Here is a 20,660-nt window from a genome sequence, read left to right as displayed (position 1 = left end):
AAAAGATAGTGAATGCATGAATATGACTATCTCAGATGTTTATTTTTTTGAATTGCTCCGATTCGTTCAAAATGTTTCATTCACAATTTTCAATGTCCTGAACCTTCATATGATATTGTTGAACAAAGGTGAAAAGTTTTGAACTATGCTGTTATCTCAGTTTAAGAGGCATACTATGGGGCAGGCAAAGGAAGAAGAATTTCTGATAATTACATGCTTTGCTGATATCATGAGGTACTTTGCAGACAAAGAACATTTTTATTTGATTTCAACATCTCTTGTAAGCTGCATGTTTTATTTGACTCGAACAATTAGTAGTTATAATAAGATTTACTATCAGAAAAGTATTCGTGAAAAAGAATTATGCACTCATCTATGATGTTGGCCTCACTTCACATGCTTAAGAGTGAATATTCTTTGTTGATTCTGTAGCACATCTGTAGCTTAGCAGTTCATATATGCCTTAGGCCAAGTATGCAGTATTACCCACAGACAAATGATCGATAGTTCCAAGTGGAAATTTTCTCATGGTTATGTATTAAAACTAACTGCAGGTTTTCAACAATCCAAAACACTGATTCAGTAGCAAGGTCAATTAGTGAAAGGGCAATAATGAGAAGTAAAACAGTACAAATGAGAAATTGCTAGTCAATGCAAATTGCTATTTAAACAGAGGGGGAAATATGAAATGTTCTGTTAGGGATTGAAACCTGTCTAATCTATCCGTTCCTGCTAACAATAAGAGCTTTGGCACTGGGCATGATAAGAACTTCTCAGAAAGGCCTTCATACCTGACAAATGCAATGAAGCTGTAAGTTAAAATATGCCTTGAATATTGAACTAAAAATCATGAAAACAACGGCTTTTTAACTAGAAAATTTAATTTAATTTTTGGATTTAGAACTTCAAGCTAAAAAAACACTATAATCTTCATGTTCAAAATTCAGAAATGAGAATATTTTTATCAAATTTTATAAACTGCTTAGGCATAAAAGCATCAAGTTCAGCGAGCATTTCTTTTCTCTCCTCTTCAATCTATAGTTTATATTTCTATGCTAAATATCCTATATTTTTAAGCAAGATCAAAGTTCAGGAATTTGACCAAGGGACTGCTGCATTAGGATCTAACAATCAGCATAAAACTTCATTAAAGTGCATGAGGTTAGGCCATATGATATGATATAGAACTGACACAAAGTTGAAGGAACTTATTTTTCATACGCTAGATACACAACCAGCCATGTTTTATAGATCCAGATGTTTGGGAATTTAAAAACAACATACCCAAGAGATTTTTACAGACAAATTATAAGAGGGACGAGAGGCAGAACTGTAAAGATAGAATAACAAATGAGTGTATACAAGACAAGTTAAAGTGTAGCCCTATTTGAGGATAAGATAGAAAGAAATTGCTCAAGATGGTCAAACTAATTGCCAAAAAGAGTGACGAGTACATTAGATGCATACACTAGAGTTATGTAGTAGTTACAGAACGACGACTACGATTGGAGTGAAAGGAACATGCTTTGAGCTACTGAAGGAGATATAACACTTACTAATACACAAACTAGGTGGCACTTAGCAGGGCTAAATGGAGGGAAGGATTGATATAGGTTACCCTATATTTATTTTATATATTTATATAGTGTTATTCAGTAAATCGTTGTTCAGTGACAATTGAGTCGAAAGACCTATATTACATGAATAAATGAGCATCAGCTTTAGACCAAGTCAATGATAATAATGCTTATAAACTTTTTAATTCTTTGTTCTACACGAGGCATGATTTGCCCATGTCCAAAGGTATATTGATATGTTTGCAATGTCACACGTTGCCTAAACATAGCCAAAGCCTACTCACATTGTTTACATGTATTTAGGTCCATTACTGGACCTATTAGTGGACAATGAAGGCAATCAATTCCATGTTGGAATATAATTACCCTTGAAAGACAAAACTCAATCATGCATGCACAAATATAAACTCAAGGAAGAAACATTTCCACGGTTTTGATCTGCCACACTAAAAAAGTCTAGATCTAAATCGCGTATGTGGATATTCAATATTAGTATCAAAGACTTTCTAAGTCAGCTACCTTATCAAGGCCAGCTCCTTTATTAAACAAGTACTCATGGTGTCTTGTTTGATGTCTCAATCAATATTATTGCACTCTGATGTGCAAGACTGCCAGCTATTCCACCCTAACGAAATTAAATTATCCTAGAACCCTCTGGTTTCTGGTTTATCACAAGAACTCCTCAACTTGGTTAATCAAATTATTCCCACTGATATTTTTTTTTAGAATCTTTCATGACCATTAGCTTTGAACTAATGGAAGTTTAACCTTTATGCATGAATTTCTTTCCAACTATCTGCCACAATAAACTTGAAGATGCAGCAAAAATGTTTAAAAAAAAAGAACTTAAAATTGGTGGTACATTTAAATTCAGTTAGACAGTGTTTTTGGGATACAAACAACGAAAAAACACCAAATTGCCTCCAAGCCAAAATAAAAAAATAAAACCAAATTACATCATGAGTAGCGAAAACTTGGAACTTACCAGCCTCTCCAGTAACTCTCTGTTTCTTCAAGTGGAGTTCGGTATGTATAACTGTCCAAGATTTTCAGAATCAGAGAAACTAACTCGGAATATAATATTTTTCTTGCATTAACTGACATTACCAGAAAAATTACAATGCAAATTGGAACAGAACTGTGATGCATAAGAAAATCAGAAAGTTAGATCTTTGGTTTATGGACATTAGCTCACCATTTCTTTGAATCATCAAACTTTAGTGTTGATGGAATAGATAGACGGGCCGATTCAATGTTTCTTAGGGAGCCTCCTCTGACGCTCCGCTCAATCTGCCAGAGTTTTAATATTTCAGTGGAACAACAATATGCACAAGTATTTACAGGTGAAGGAAGATTAGAAAAAAAAGGACCAAATGACAATTAAATATGCATAGTTTAAAATTCATGATTTTCATGGGCTTATAATAACCCACGATTTTTGTCAAATTTCGTTCATTTCGACCAAATGTCAAAAGTACGCATAATTCAAAAGTAATGATTTTCATGGGCTATATAACCCAAGATTTTTGTCAAATTTATTTCATTTCAAACAAATAGAAATTAAGTATGCATAGTTCAAAACTCATGATTTTCAAGGGAAGCCACAATTTTCACAATTTTTGTTCATTTGGACTGAAAGGGTATTAATTATATGTAAAGACAAGTTTACGATTTTCATGACCTATACGCACAATTTTTGCACTTTGTGCTTGTTTCCATCAAATGGAAATTAAGTATGAGTACATAAAAATATACAATTTTCATGGACTATAACCCATGATTTTAGTCAATTTCCATTCATGATTTACAACTAAGTACATATAGTTTCGACCAAATGGCATTAACTATATGTTCATCAAAATTTGGGATTTTCATGGGCTATTATGATTCACAATTTTTACCGAACTTCATTCAAATCGACTAAATAGCAATAAATACACATAGTTCAAAATTCATGATTCACATAATTCAAAATTCATGATTTTCATCAGCTATAACCCACATTTTTTGCAATTTTTGTTATTTTCGATCGAATGAAAAATTAAATGTGTACATGAAAACTATTGATTCTCATTAGCTATAACCCACAATTTTTGTCAAATTTTATTCATTTCGTCCAAAGGGTAATTAAATAAGCATAGTTCAGAATTCATGATTTTCATAGGCCATAACCATAATTTTTGTCAAATTTCATTCGCTTCGACCAAATGGTAATTAAGTATGCATAATTCAAAAAAAAAAATCTAGGTTATAACCCATGATTTTTGTAATTTGTGCTTGTTGACACCAAATGGAAATTAAATAGTACACAAAAAATTACTATTTTCATGAGCTAATCCATGATTTTAATCAATTTCCATTCACTTCAACCAAATGACAATTAAGTGCATGTGGTTCACAATTTATGATTTTCATCGGCTATAACCTACATTTTTTGCTTGTTTCAACCAAATGGAAATTAAGTATGTCTACACCAAAATTTATAATTTTCATGAGCTAACCCATAATTTTTGTCAAATTTCATTCATTTCGACCAAAGGGATGTTAAGTACACATAGTTCAAAATTCATGATTATGGCCATAGCCTATAATTTTCGCAATCTTTGTTTGTTTCAATTGAATGGAAATTAAGTATGTGTACATCATGGTGATTTTCATAGGCTATAACCCTCGCTTTTTATCAAATTTCATTTATTTTGATCAAAAGACAATTATGTACACAAATTTCAAATTTCATGATTTTCCATGGGCTACTCATGATTTTTGTAATTTTTATGTATTTCAACCAAATGAAAATTTAGGATGTGTACATCAAAATTTGTGATTTTCATGGTCCGTACCCACATTTTTGTCAAATTTCGTTCATTTAGACTAAATAAGAAATTAAATATACATAGTTCAAAATTCATGATTTTTATGTGCTAACCCATTATTTTTGTAATTTGTGCTTGTTTCCATCAAATGGAAATTAAGCACGATAACATAAAAATTTACAATCTTCATGGCTATAACCCACGATTTTAGTTAACATTCACTCATTGTGACCTAGTGATAACCAAGTACATGTGTAGTTTGAAATTCATGATTTTGATGGCTACCCATGGTTTTTGATAAATTTCATTCATATCGACTAAAATGACAATTAAGTACGCATAGTTTAGAATTCATGATTTGGTCTATAACTCACAATTTTTGGATTTTTCATTCATTTCAATTGAATGGAAATGAAGTATGTCAACATCAAAATTTGCTATGAAAATGAGCAATTACCCACAATTTTAGTCAAATTTCATTCATTGTAACCGAATAGCAATTCAACACGCATACCTCTAAATTCATGACTTTCATGGGCTATGACCCACAAGATTTGCAATTTTTGCTAGTTTCCACCAAATAAAAATTAAGTATGAGTATATAAAAATTTATGATTTTCATGGAATATGAACCATAACTAATGTCAAATTTCGTTCATCTTTACCAAATAGCAATTAAGTACATGTAGTTCGAAATTCATGATATTCTTGGGCTATATAATCCAGAATTTTTATCAAGTTTCAATCATTTTAACCAAGACACATTTAATTACACAGTTAAAATTCGCAATGTTCATAGGCTATAACTTTTTTTTTTTGCAAGGGGTAATCACTCACTAACTTTCAATTTTCAAATTCAATTGTTCATATTAAAAAATGAGAATGAAGTCCTTGAATGATAAATTACAGGTAAATTACCAGGATTAGTATATTAAGTTGTCGCTCTTTACAAATAACGTATATTTATTATTTAGTTGCATCGTCGACAATAACACATAAAAAGTGAATCCGTTTATGCCAATAAAACCTGTCCAGTCGCTGACAGTGGCAACATAAGATTTTTTTTATCATATATACCCCCATAAAGTCTCATATCTACAAATTTACCTAGAAATCTTTATTGTTTGCCAAAAAAAACCTAGCACCTTTCCTCAATCCCTTTCACCTCTCTCTCCCCTATCCTCCTATCCCACCTCATCTCCTCCACCTCCTCCCACTCCGACTCCTCCCTCTTCCACCATCACTCCCCCTCCCCTCCCTTCGCTCCCCTCTTTACCTCTCACATCCGCTCCCTCTCCTCCTCACTCTCTCCCTCATACACCATCACCCTTTCCACAATCACTCATCCCATTGTCACTTTTCTTCTTAAAACGCCACTCAAATTCGGAATATTTACAGAGGGGAGTGGATGAGGAAGGTAAAGAGGATAGCGGGGGAAGGGAGAAGAGTGACGGTGAGGGAGATGGAGGATAAGAGGGAGGAGATGAGGTGGAGGAAGAAAGGGAAGAGTTGAGAGAATTTGAGAGAGATATATATTTTTTGCAGACAATCAAGATTTAGCAATAATTTTGTAATTATAGGTAGTTTGATGAGTATGTATGCAAACAAAACCCTTAATTTGACGCTTAAATCTCGCCTCCGATGATCGGATAAGTCTTACCGGATAAACGGAGTTACTTTTTACACCTTATTGTCGTCGGTGCAACTAAATATACATTATCTTGCTTTGCTTATTTATCTATGCTTGCAAATTTCATTTTTATGTTAAGTCTCCAATAGTTAATACTTAATTATGTTGCTACTAATCAATGCTTTTCTATCATTGAGAATATTTCTATTAGAGGAACTAAAAAGATGAAAGAATGAGGCAAATAACAATCTTTTTGATAAACGGGTACATTTTTTCATTCTGTACAATACGTTGTTTATATATGTGATTTTTCCACGTCAATTTCAAGCTTAGGATCTTTATAAATCATTAAATATATATTTATACAAATTTTAGATTTTTCTTATTTTTTAAAATATTTATACATATTTAAACTAGACCACTTGACGTTATACTTTTGACTTTTTTTGCCGCTATAGCCCCAAATAGCCTTAACAATGCTTCGCTGCTACGTGATACTATCCGCTATTTGTGGTTGTTTGCACCAAATGGAAATTTAGTACGAGTACATAAAAATACAATTTTCATGGGCTATAACCCACAAGTTTAGTCAACTTCCGTTCACTTTGATGAAATGACAATAAAGTGCATACAATTTAAAATTTATGATTTTTCATGAGCAATAACTTATAATTTTTGTAATTTTTATTCTTTTCAACCAAATGGAAGTGAACTATGTGTAATTTTCATGTGCAATAATCCAAGATTTTTGTGAATTTTTGTTTATTTGGACAAAATGAATATTAAGTACGCATGGTTCAAAATTCATGATTTTCATGGGCTATCCATAATTTTTTGCAATTTTCAGTCCTTTCGACCGAATGGAAATTAAGTATGCGTATGTCAAAATTAATGATTTTCATATGCTATAACCCATGATTTTCGTCAAATTTTATTCATTTCAACCAAATGACAATTAAGTATGCAAAGTTATAAATTCATGATTTTCGTAGGCTATATAATCCGTGATTTTTATTAAATTTTGTTCATTTTGATCAAATGGTAATTATGTACGCCTAGTTAAAATTCATGATTTTCATAGGATATAACCCATAACTTTTTTCAATTTCAATTTGTGCTCGTCTATATTATGTGGAAAGTAAGAACAATTACATAAAATTTTACGATTTTCATGGCTTATAAACAATAATTTTAGTCAATTTTCATTCATTTTGACTAAATATCAATTACATATGCATAATTCAAAATTCATGATTGTCATGGGATATAACTCATGAACTTTACAATTTTTATTCGTTTCGACCGAATGAAAAATAAGTATATGTACATCAAAATTTGCAATATTCAGTGGCTATAACCCACGTTTTTCTTCAGATTTTGTTCATTTCAATTAAGTATACATATTTTGAAATTCATGATTTTCATGTGCAATAAACCGTGATTTTTGCAATTTTTGTTCATTTCGACCTAACGAAAATTAAGTATATCTGCATATGTCATCAAAATTTACTATTTTCACAGGCTATAATCCATGATTTTTGACAAATTTTGTTCATTTCAACAAAATAGCAATGAAGTATGCATAATTGAATATTCATGATTTTTGTGAGCTAACCAACGAATTTTACAGTTTTTTTTCATTTCGACCAAATGAAAATTAAGTGTGTGCATTAACATTTGCAAATTTTATAGGTTATGACCCACAATTTTTGTCAAAGTTTGTTCATTTGGAGTAAATGGATATTGAGTACACAATTCAAAATTTGTTATCTTCATGGACTATAACCCACAATTTATACAATTTTTGTTCCTTTTGACCAAATAAAAATTAAGTGTACATCAAAATTTATAATTTTAATGGGCTTTGACCAACGATTTTTGTTAAATTTCATCCATTTCGACCAAAGAGCAATCAAGTACGCATAGGTCTAAATTCATGATTTCCATAAGCTTTATATAACCAATTATTTTTAATATTTGTGCTTTTTCCCACCAAATGAAAATTGAATATGAGTATATAAAAATTTACGATTTTCATGAGCTATATTCCACAAATTTGTCAAATTTTATTCAATTCAACAAAATGGCAATCAAGTACACATAGTTCAAAATTCATGATTTTCATGGGCTATAACTCATAATTTTTGTTGTTAGTACTTGTTTCCACTAAATAGAAAGTATGTACAATTACATAAAAATTTACAATTTTCATGAGCTGAAAGCCACAATTTTAGTCAATTTTCATCATTTCGACTAAATGGCAATATGCATAGTTCAAAACTCATAATTTTCATGGGCTACAACTCATGAATTATGCGATGTCTATTTGTTTCGACTAAATGGCAAATATGTATACTAATTCTGCAATTTTCAATGGCTATATTCCACAATTATTTTCAAATTCCGCTCATCTCAATCAAATGCAATTAAGTACGCATAGTACAAAATTCATGTTATTCATGGGCTATAACTCATTGCCATTTTTGTTCGTTTCAACCAAAGAGTTTGTTTGGTTCGCTAAAAACTCCCTAGATATTGATTTCTATGCTCTTAAATGGTTTTTTAGCAAGGAATAACTGATCTAGAGTTTCCATTCTATGGGTTTGGTTGGCAAATGGTATAAGGAAAATGAGGAGTAGAAAACCCCTCCACATCAACAAAGTGTGAAACCCCCAATTTTTGACCAAAACGAGTGGAAATAGGCTGGAAACCCACTATTTAATAATAAAAGCGTTCCTGAGTTCACACGTTTTCTCTTTGGAAGTTCTTTTGAGAAAAAGTGGGAGTGTTCAGGGTTATCACCTATCTTTTCTCCTCTTCCCTCTACTTCGCACCTTCATTTCTCTCACATTATAGAACCCTAGAGCTTGTTTCCGCCATAATATTGAAAGGGCTTTGTACTAATTTGTGTTGATGATCAATTACATGAATTTTTTTAGGATCTTGACTGGTTTTCAAGTCAAAATAGGGGAATTTTGTGAACTTCGATTCCTGTCCCAAAAAGGCACTTCCTTCCTTGGCAAATCTCGTTCTCCTTTCTGATTGCTCTAAATTTTGGCTGTTTTGAAGATTAATCTACTGATTGGTTACGAGGATTACACAATCTCCTCTAAATCCATCTTCAAGTGGTTTGATCCGTCTCCAATCTGTCTCTGCCTTTTCGCACAACTCTACAATTTTAAGGTATTTTCTTAGGCTGCATTGATATATTTGTTGATTTTTCGAAGTTAAATCCTTTTATATATGTTGTTGCATGATATTGATGATATTTTTCCTTTGTAATTTTTACATCATTTTTATTTTGTTAATTATTAGATATGCTTGCATGCTAGTGATGATTAATCATTTGGTTATGTTAGTTGCATGCTATATCAAGACCATTCTACTCAGTTCGTTATCTTGTTGTATGTTATTTCAAGATAATTTTAATCAAGAATGGCTATAGGTAATGAATATATTAACTATATTTGAGCTTAGTGTTGTGCAAATTCTTTAATAAGTTGATTATATTGGTCATTTGCATGTATTAATATAGTTGATGATTACTAATGACGAACTAGGTAATGATCAAAGAGAAACTAGTTAATTTTGTTTATGAGTATATTTAATATAGTAATTGTGAAAGTATATAGTTATATATGTTTATATATTTGTTTGGCAATCCACTAAGTGAGCTATCCTTCTTGATAGCATTTCGGACTTTCGAAGTACTAACTACTTGTATATAATATTTTTAATTATTTATATATAACATATTTTAAAATATGAATTTAATGAAATGTAATTATTAAATTGTGTCTGATATTTACATTTAATAAGATTGAAGAAACTATTACCTTGAGTAAAAATTAATAAGTTATTTAACTAGTGGTGTTAATTAAATCAAAAACGTTTTTTAATTTTATGTGCATATTGTAGATAGATGGTGATGAGGAATTCATTAATGAAGAAGTGCTTACATCCATGAGGAGAATGCAAACTAGATGTAGATCGATACGTAATGATCCAATTGAGGAAAAAATAAAGCAAGACAAAAGCAGAATTGAACACATGAACCACATATATAATGGATCTAGTGATAGTTATCAAAACTACATTTGAATGCGGAGTGGTGCGTTTATAAAAATTACAAAGATCATGAGGAAAAAAAGAGCTACTAAATGACTCAAGGCATGTAACAGTAGAAGAGTAGCTTGTTATGACATTGAACATTTTGGGCTATAAATCTAAGAATTATATCATGAGATCACGTTTTATTAGTTTTCATGTTCTTCTATTTCAGATTTTTGAGACATTTAGCTATGATGCAGTTGAAAAATATTATGTGGATTAACAACCTTCATGGGGACTACCGTGTTGGCAATGATATCCACATTGCAATGGATTGACAAATATGGGTATTAGCAACCTAAATGGACATTCATGTATTGACATGGCTATCTATGATATCATTATTAATTTATATTACATATCAACTGACACATGGACACTCACGCATGTGTATGGCTCTCTACAATGCTTATACTATTTAATTTGGAGCTTTGATATGTCATGATGAGTTTGTTAATGTCAGCATTAGTTTTGAGCTGGGTTCAGATCTTGGCTTTATATTTTGGCATCAATTTTTGAGTTATTATTGTGTTCTGGGTTTGCAAATTCGCTTTAGATTTTTGCATCAATTTTAAGTTCTTATTTCAGGTGAAAGATTTGCTCTAATGATTTCTTATTGTTGCTTAGTTTTCAGTTCATATTGTTGCTCAGTTTATTATACTAGTAAATTGATAAGTTATTTATTCAAAGACAATGATGTGGGCATTCAAATTAGACAGTAGACAACATTGTATCTACAATGTATTGGGGCGGCTGTATAACTTGCAAATTGCCTAAGTTTTGAGCCAAAAACCAATAAATTTAAAATTGTCTCGTGCGATACTTATGGAATCATTTCATTACATTTTCATTGCGGAAACTACAAATGTTACAACGAAGAGAAACATGAAAAAAATCACAAGAACTAGTGCTCCAATTTTCCGTATTAATACTTCTTACTTTGCTTCTTTCAATTGTTTCCTCATCTGCCTCATGGCAGATTTATTCAAATCTCCAACAATGATTTCATCATTGTGAGTTGAATGTTTGTTGAATTCAAGTTCTTATCGAGCCCATGCAAAAAATTTGCATCGTCTATTTGGATAATAAGGGCAACCCCATAATATTTTCCTTGATTCTTCCCTCTTAGGCAAAGCTTCAATGGAATATTGGTGTTGCAAAAGCATTTCACTTCATAATCTTCCATCGCATCATCTTTTATCATTGTTTGAGTGATGCAATGTTTCCTGAAAAAGTGTGATATTCTAGATACTACAATATTTGACTAGTATCTTGTATGAGCAATATATTTATAACAATATATGACCATCGACTGTATTTGGCCGTTGGAGGTGGGATTTTTTTCATGTCATATAGGTATGGTTACCACCCACAACGGCTACAAAAAATAGTCTTTAGTGCAAGGTTATCTCACCATAATCGTTACAATCAATTTTTTCAATGTTGTTTCACAACCAACCAAACAGAAGAAACTCATGAACTATAATGCATAACCACTTGATTTCCCATATTTAAAAATTCATCTAAACAACAGGGAAGTGTGGAAATTGATTTCAACCCTTGTTTTATATGTGTCACAAATAATAAAAGCTCATATCTAAGAAATCTATAGAAAACACTAAAAAGAGGTTTTTAACATGGAAAGGGATTTCCCACAATTGTGAGAAACCAACCAAACAGATTCGAAGGTAAAATAAGTACGTGTACATCAAAAATTTTGATTTTCATGGGCTATAACTTACAATTTTTTATCAATTTTTTTCATCTCAATCAAATGATAATTAAATAAGTATAGTTCATGGGTGATTTTTGTCAAATTTCATTCATTTCGACTAAATGACAATTAAGTATATGCATAGTTCAAAATTCATGATTTTTATAGACTATGAATGATGGTTTTTCTCAAATTTCGTTCAATTCAACCAAATGGTGCATAGTTCAAACTCATGATTTTTAATGGCTATAACCTTGATATTTTTTGCAATTTGCTCTTCTTTCTCTCAAATGGAAATTAAGTACGAGTGTATACAAATTTACAATTTTTTATTGGTTATAACTCACTATTTTAATCAATTTTCATTCATCGACAAAATGACAATTAAATAAATATAGTTCACAATTCATGATTTTCACAGGCTACATTCCACGATTTTTGTAATTTTTCTTCCTTTCGACCAAATGGACACTATGCGTACAAAAAGATTTGTGGATTTCATGGGCTATAACACACGAATTTTGTCCAATTTCATTCATTTCAACGAAATGGCAATTCAGTATGCACAATTCAGAATTCATGAAATTTATGGGCTACTACCCACAATTTTTACAACTTGTGCTCATTTCCACAAAATGGAAAGTAGCTGCAAGTACATAAAAATTTACGATTTTCAAGGATTATAACTCAAAATTTAGTCAATTTCTATTCATTTCAACCAATTGGCAATTAAATACGCATCATTCAAAATTCATGGTTTTCATGGGCTATACCGATGAATTTTGCAATTTTCGTTTGTTTCGAGCAAATAGAAAATAAGTATGCGTTACATCAAAATTTGAGATTTTCATGAGCTATAACCCATAATTTGACCAAATGAAAATTAAGTATTCGTAGTTCTAAGTTCATAATTTTTATCGACTATAACCCATGATTTTTTATCAAATTTTGTTTATTTTGATTAAATGGTACTTAAGTATGCATAGTTCAAAATATATGATTTTCATGGGTTATATAGCCTACGATTTTTGCTAAAATTTGTTCATTTCGACCAAATGCCAATTAAGTACATATGGTTCAAAATTCATGGTTATCATAGGCTATATCATGATTTTTTACAATTCTTTTACCATCAAATGAAAATTAAGTATTAGCACATAAAATTTACGATTTTCATGCGTCATATACCTACAAACTAAGTATGCCTAGTTCAAAAATATATGATTTTTATGGGCTATATAACCTATGACTTTTTCCAAATTTCGTACATTTTGACCAAATGGCAATTAAGTACGCATGGTTCAGAGTTCACGAATATCATGGACTAACACAATTATTTGCAATTCATGCTTATTTCCACCAAATGAAAATTAAGTCCGTGTACATAAAATTTACGATTTCCGTGTGTTATATACCTACAATTTTAGTCAATTTTCCTTCACTTCGACCAAATGACAACCATGTACATGTAGTTCAAAATTCATGATTCACATGGCCTATAAGGCTATAACCTGTGATTTTTGTAGTTCTTTGTTCGTTTCGACCAAATGGACAAAAATGTGTACACCAAAGTTTGCAATTTTAATGGGCTATAAGACACTATTTTTTTCAAATTTCTTCATTTCAACCAAATGGTAATTAAGTATGCATAAGTCAAAATTCATGATTTTCTGGGCTATAATCCATAATTTTTACAATTCTTGTTTGTTTTGACTGAATGGAAATTAAGTATGTGCATATAAAACTTCGCAATTTTAATGAGTTATAACCTACAATTTTTGTCAATTTTCGTTCATTTCAACCAAATGACAATTAAATACACATAGTTCAAAATTCATGACTTCATGGGCTTAAATAGTCTATAATCCCCATTTTTTGCAATTTTTGTTTATTTTGATAGAACAAAAATAAATGTGTACATCAAAATTTGTGATTTTCATGGACTATAACCGACAATATTTATCTAATTTTGTTCGGTTTGACCAAATGGCGACTAACTATGCATAGTTCAAAATTCATGGCTTTTATGGGCTATATAATCCACAATTTTACAGTTTTTATTCATTTGGACCAATTGGAAATTAAGTATATGAACATCAAAATTAGTGATTTTCATGTGTTATAACTCACGACTTCTAGCAAATTTTGTTCATTTCGACCATATGGCAAGTACACATAGTTTAGAATTTTCATGATTTTCATAGGGTATATAACCCATTTTTTTTGTCAATTTTCATTTATTTCGGCCAAGTGAAAATTAAGTATACATAGTTTAAAATTCACGATTCATGAGCTATAAGCCAGAATTTTTGCAATTTTTATTCATTTCGACTAATTGGAAATTAAATATATAAACATAAGAATTAATGATTTTATTAGGCTGTAACCCTCAAGTTTTGTCAAATTTAGTTCATTTCGACCAAATGACAATTAATTATGCATAGTTCATAATTCATGCTCTTCATAGACTATACCCACGATGTTTGCAATTTGTGTTGGTTTCACCAAATGGAAAATAAGTATACATACATAAAAATTTATGATTTTCATGGGCTACCTATGATTTTTGCAATTTTTTTTAGTTTCAACCAAATTGGAAGAATGTGTACATTAAATATTGAATTCATAAGCTGCAACTTCCCTTTGAGTTAGATATCAAATTAAGTAAGTACAAGTGCAAACAGATCAGAAGTTGAATTCACACATTGCAACTTTCCTATAGCTAGATATAAACATAAATTCTCTACCAATTACACATTCGTATACAAGATCACTGGTGGGTTTTGTCGTTTCTCTTTTTTAATTTGTTATAATATAATATGATGTTAAATAAAAACAAAATAAAAATTAACCAAATTAAAAGTAGAATGAACTGCCAAAAATGCCATAAAACAGAAAAAATTGGCTGCTCACAACCCACTCATGCTCTCAATATTTACTCAACCTTAGTACTCCAATTGGCATTTCATATTAAGCACAAGACTAGAGCATACTTCTCACAATTGCAATCCTCCCTTCATTAAGATCTAACTATTTCCATATAATACTTGCTTGTTTGCTAATCACATGATGTGCATACCCATTTCTTCTCTTTCCTATATAGCAAAAATCCCTTCCCCTATCTAAGCAGATCATTTGCTGTAATATGAAATCCAGTGAGTTACCACTTGCTTTATTTGGTCAATGGATGTGTCAATTATAAGGAGATTGAGTCTTCAACAATTTCAGTTATCTTCACAACTGATTGGATCATTAAAACTTAAGACATGCCATACACATGCCTAGAGCTGGTATTTAAAAATTTTCAGTAACCACGCTGCCACATATAATAAGATTGCTTAGGTAACAAATTTGAAGCTTTGCATAACATGAAATCTACACTATATGCACTGACATTATACTTGTGCATGTAGAGGTCAGGGGTAAGGGTCTGCCACCAGATGACCCACATTACAGTACCAAAACTATGAACACTAGAGATTAGTGCAGTTAGCATCTAAAAATATAAGCTCTGTGGTTACAATGTTCAAATTATTGCTTTACCTAAGCTCTCTGCGTGGCAACCTAAATCATGGGTCCAAGTAAGAAAGTTACATCATTAAACTATTGATGAGTTTCAGAAAATATTGTTCTTTAGAAAGAACATGTGAAGCCACTAGAATTTAACTATATCTAATGTGCTGTTGCACCCCACAGCATTTGAAGTATTAACTTAATACGGCCAACTTTATTACTTTCAACATCACCAAGTCTTGAAAAGAGGACTAGGTAGACGTTTCATAAAATACCTTAAGCCAAATAAATCAAATAACAGAGTAAAGAGAAAATTTATACAAATTGGATAAATAGAATCATACATACTGCTTTTTCGATAGTGGGGAAATGTTGCATTCTGTTTGATAGAATTTTCTGCATATGGATTAATGATGCCAAGGCTGTTCCCTGTTTGTGTGATCATCAACCCAAAGAAATAGCAGTCAGCAAGGATTAAATATCAGTATTGTATCAACTTTCAAGTTGTGAAGCAGACCTCAACAACATCAACAACAACAAGGCCAGCCACGCTGCGCACGACTTTCCTTGCAGCTACATGCACAGCCACAGAACCACCCATACTGCAGAATGCATGACAAAGGGGAAAAAAGATAGATTGTATTATTAGCTGAGCTCATATATACTCAAGTATTTCCGAACTTGTATAATGAAATGTTCAATCTGGTAAAAAATGCATTTACTATACAGTGCAGGGTGATTAAATTTTCTGTTCTGTGGATATTACCCTATGTCTCCTTAGTAGAGGGCTAAAAATTAGCTAATTTTAAGGTGCTGTCTAACTGACAACTGAATTCATTAGGTTTTGGATCTTATGAAAGCTGCGTTCAGTGATCAAAGTTCATGAGATTTAAAATACGGACTAGCTTTAAAAAGAGGGACATGAAGTGGACTTTATTGACAAGCAAACAATGGATAGAGACAGTATTTGAAGACTTATCAGCTTCCCTTGGTCAATGAGGCTTTTGCATCATTATCGAAGTTTTGGGGACCAGCAATAGAAGATTATCCTTACATTTGTTATCATCATCTTATCCCAGTTGATTTCCTTACAACCTTATTAACAAACCATAAAGTCTACTTTCAACTTTTTCTAACTTTTCTCTCCATGAAGGATAGCAATGCAAGAAAGGGCAACTTCAAGTATTAACAGGTCTGAACATGTAAGATCTCAAATATTGAGACAGTTAAGCAGCATTCAACACTCGAACTATAAGTATGAAGTGCATATGTACTTTCCACAAAAATCACTTGCTATAATACATGTTCACAAGGCACAGATGTTCTGTGAATTACTTAACATGACGGATATAATAAGTAGGAATCCCAGAGGAAAAAAACCTGTGTCCAACTAGTATAATTGCAGGTGGAGAGTCTCCGTACATTGCCTTCAGAACAGCCAAAACATCATTGCATAGAGTCTGCAAGTTACTAAAATTGGTTATATTTTCCTTTAATAGAAAAACTATTCGCTTTGACAATAAGTGATACAGAAAATAGCTTAAATTAAACATGAATAGTTAAAGAAATATTAGATGAAAGGAAGCTCATACATCAATAGATAAGTCCACATCATTATCGGTGGATGACTTTCCATGACATTAGATGAAAGGAAGCTCATACATCAATAGATAAGTCCACATCATTATCGGTGGATGACTTTCCATGACCTCTCAGATCCATAGCTACAACCCGAGCCCGATAAGTCCACATCATTATCGGTGGATGACTTTCCATGACCTCTCAGATCCATAGCTACAACCCGAGCCCTTTCTTTGATTTTTCTTGTAGTTAATGCAAAGGAAAGCCTGACAAGATAATGAGTATCTTTAGAGTTAATAAACATCGTAACGTAAGCATAATCTTCTGTTCATTTCCAATTAAGCATAAGCATAGTATCTTACATATCTCAGATCCATAGCAGATACCACTTACTATACAAGCAATGCTTATTTGCCTTCCAACAAAAAATCAAATCTTTGACTGGACTGCTATTTTATGTGAAATGATTAACGACAATCAATCAAGAACAGAAATGGAAAAAAATTGAGAGATGGCTTTTTATTTTATTTAAAGTACTTTGATAATGTGATCATATGACCCAGTTATTGTCGCACGACAAGGCAAAGTCAAAGCATTTATGCCAAAAGTCAGCTATATGAATCACTTTTCTCCATTCACCTCAACTAAGAGCCATTAAGTTTGTTATATTAACAGCTACCATATCCTTTTTAGATATTGTGATTCACATCAATTTAGTCTACCTCTAGTTCTCCTCTTAACTGGTGCACTTATTGTTCTTCAAATGTATGAAGCAACCGTCTTGATTGGTTCTCCCTACTATGTACTCAATGAATCTACCACCATGAACTTCTTAAAAATGTGCTTCCTTGTTCGATATTTTAGCATATTGACACTACCCATTTTACCATTCTCGTTTCAATTTCACTTTTTTTTCTTTTCATATTTTTTCTTCATCACGCAACATCCACCCAGAAATAGTTAGTCATATAACTATGGGTGTAAACAGAGAATTCTTCTCGTGAATACAAATATGAATATGGGTATTATCCAAATGCTAAACTCTGTATCCATATTTACTTGAAGACGAACCAGGAGTCAAATTGGATATGGATATTAATTGAATATATTAAGGATTAGAGTTTCTGGTTTAATACAAATACGAATAGTCGAATACAAATATGGTTATACTATTATTATTATTGGCAAGAAAATGAAACAAAATATCAAACACCCACCTACCTGTAAATCATAATGAACAAAATATTTGATATCTTAGAAGAGTGTATTAAAATCACCATTCAACATGATTAAACCATTTTACAGTATAATAACATATGAAGCCCTCAGCGACGACCGTGACAAGGAATCATCATCTGTATATGCACAAAACTACATGTATAACACCAAAATTATAGTTTTCAACTTGCAAAACCTAATGATTATTCCATGACCACATTCACGTACCCTGAGTAACCACCTCCGTGTAGACAAAAAACAACAGGCCCTTCAGATCCAGCCAAGTAAACATGAAACACCTAAAATCCAATATAAATGACGTTTAACCCTAAAATCAAGTAACTAAATTAAAAAAACAAAAAAAAAATGCTCACATTATTCGATTCGGGAATTTTGATATCTTCTTCCTTATCAAAATATCCAGCCCAATCCAAAGGCGAGTACTTTTCTCGTAAATTCCTGCGAATATGAACTACTAATTACAGTAAAAATATTTTTAAAAAAAACATTTCCCCCCCCGGAAAGATTGAAGGATCGAGATTTTACTGAGGATCGGGGCGGGGAGGGATTGAGGACTGATCAAAAGCGGAAGAAGGAGCCGCTTCTTCTTCTTCAGAGATTTCTTCTGGTAGAGATGAGAGATCGTTGGGGTCCATTGAAGAGGTTTTTGGATTGTTGCTTTTCGATCGACGAATCGGAGATTTTTGGGATGAGACGCGATGATCGATGCCGGTCGCGATGAAAAATACAAGACTTTGCAAGTTGAAGTGGTGATTATGTCTTTGTGAGTTGCAGAAAACCCCCTGACTTCTTAGGAATTTGTGAGTTTTGATATATTTTCGGTTTGCCTGTCGCACTCACAGCAAAATGTAAATTTGCATTTGGACAGTGCTTAGAGGGGAAAAAGAAAAAGAGGAAATTGCTCCGCGGTGAAACTTTCCCGACGTTCGTGCATGAGGCGAAGAAAACTCCGATCATGAAGGCGGTGATGACAAGTTGCATCGCCAACCCCCTTAAGTTTACATATTGTTGTACTTTAAAAAAAATCGATGACTTGAGATTAAATATAAATTTATATATTCTTGTTATTTCACTATAATTAGTTTATTGTTAAGCTTATGAGTTGGCGGTGAAGGAAGGTTACGTATTGGTTTTGAAGGTTACGGGCTAGTTGTGAAGGATGCGCGTTGGTTGTGAAGGTGTTATGGGTTGGTTGTGAACGATACACGTTAGTTGTGAATGTTACGCGTTGGTTGTGAATGTTACGGGTTGGTTGTGAAGGATACGCATTGGTTGTGAATGTTATGGGTTTGTTGTTAAGGTTATGGGTTGGTTGTGAATGATAAACGTTGGTTGTGAAGGTTACGGATTGGTTGTGAAGGATACGCGTTGGTTGTGAATGTTACGGGTTGATTGTTAAGGTTATGAGTTGGTTGTTAAGGATAAGTGTTAGTTGTGAAGTTAACATTCACAATCAACTCCTTACCAAGGTTCACAACCAACCTGTAACATTCACAACCTATAACCTTAACAATCAACCCGTAACATTCACAACCAACCCGTAATCTTCACAACTAACCCGTAGCCTTAACAACCAACCGGTAGCCTTTACAACCAGCATGTAACCTTCACAACCAACAAGTAGCCTTAACAATCAACCCGTAACATTCACAACCAACGCATAACCTTCACAATCAACTTGTAATATCTACAACCAACTCGTAACCTTCACAACCAACCCGTAACACATTCACAACCAACGCGTAACCTTGACAACAACATGTAACCTTGACAATCAACTCGTAACCTTAACAATCAACTCATAACCTTCACAACTAACCCGTAACCTTCACAACTAACCCGTAACCTCTACAACCAACTCGTAACATTCACAATCAACCTGTAACACATTCACAATCAACCTATAACCTTCACAACCAACCCGTAGCACCTTCACAACCAATGCGTATCATTCACAACCAACCTGTAACCTACACAACCAACACGTAACCTTCACAACCAACCTGTAACACATTCACAACCAACATGTAACCTTCACAACCAACGCGTATCATTCATAACCAACCTGTAACCTTCAAAAACAACACGTAACCTTCATTCACCACCAACTCATAAGCTTAACAATAAACTTATTATAGTGAAATAACAACAATATATAAATTTACATATTCTACTTTAATCTCAAGTCATCGATTTTAAAAAAATTATAAAAACATGTCAACTTAAGGGGGTTGGCGACACAACTCGTCATCACCGTCTTCATAATCGGAGTTTTCTTCGCCTCATGAACGAACGCCGGGAAAGTTTCACCGCCGATGTCGACGCCGTTGAAAAAAATTAGAGGGAACTAGAATTTTTTCTCCCAAATACCCATTTCAAATCATCACTGTAACATCATGAAAAAAAAAGAGAGAGAAAAGGTACTATGGTATTAACATGTTTTATACTCTTGGGTTTTGTATTTGAGGGGGGGGGGGGGGGGT

General features: G+C 32.4%; 1 protein-coding gene across 2 annotated transcripts in view; it reads right to left on the bottom strand.

The window, feature by feature from the left end:
• Positions 1–18,919, bottom strand: part of LOC109824366 (protein phosphatase methylesterase 1) — a 23,420-nt gene extending 4,501 nt beyond the window's left edge. Inside the window, exons 1-11 of one of the 2 annotated variants that reach the window (XM_020390949.1) lie at positions 18,703–18,919; positions 18,531–18,615; positions 18,385–18,455; positions 17,137–17,204; positions 17,020–17,066; positions 16,738–16,817; positions 15,875–15,959; positions 15,706–15,786; positions 2,773–2,867; positions 2,563–2,613; positions 711–791 (exon numbers count right to left, since the gene is read on the bottom strand). In XM_020390949.1, the coding sequence (XP_020246538.1) occupies positions 711–791; positions 2,563–2,613; positions 2,773–2,867; positions 15,706–15,786; positions 15,875–15,959; positions 16,738–16,817; positions 17,020–17,066; positions 17,137–17,204; positions 18,385–18,455; positions 18,531–18,615; positions 18,703–18,812 (854 nt within the window). In that variant the 5' untranslated portion in view covers positions 18,813–18,919. Of the gene's footprint in view, positions 1–710; positions 792–2,562; positions 2,614–2,772; positions 2,868–15,705; positions 15,787–15,874; positions 15,960–16,737; positions 16,818–17,019; positions 17,089–17,136; positions 17,205–18,384; positions 18,456–18,530; positions 18,616–18,702 lie in introns of both variants that reach the window. The other variant, XM_020390948.1, reaches the window with a different exon arrangement.

This window comes from Asparagus officinalis, chromosome 9 (assembly GCF_001876935.1).
Source record: "Asparagus officinalis chromosome 9, Aspof.V1, whole genome shotgun sequence".
NCBI lineage: Eukaryota > Viridiplantae > Streptophyta > Magnoliopsida > Asparagales > Asparagaceae > Asparagus > Asparagus officinalis.
The sequence above is the reverse complement of the archived record's forward strand: the minus strand, read 5'-3'. Positions and strand labels throughout refer to the sequence as shown.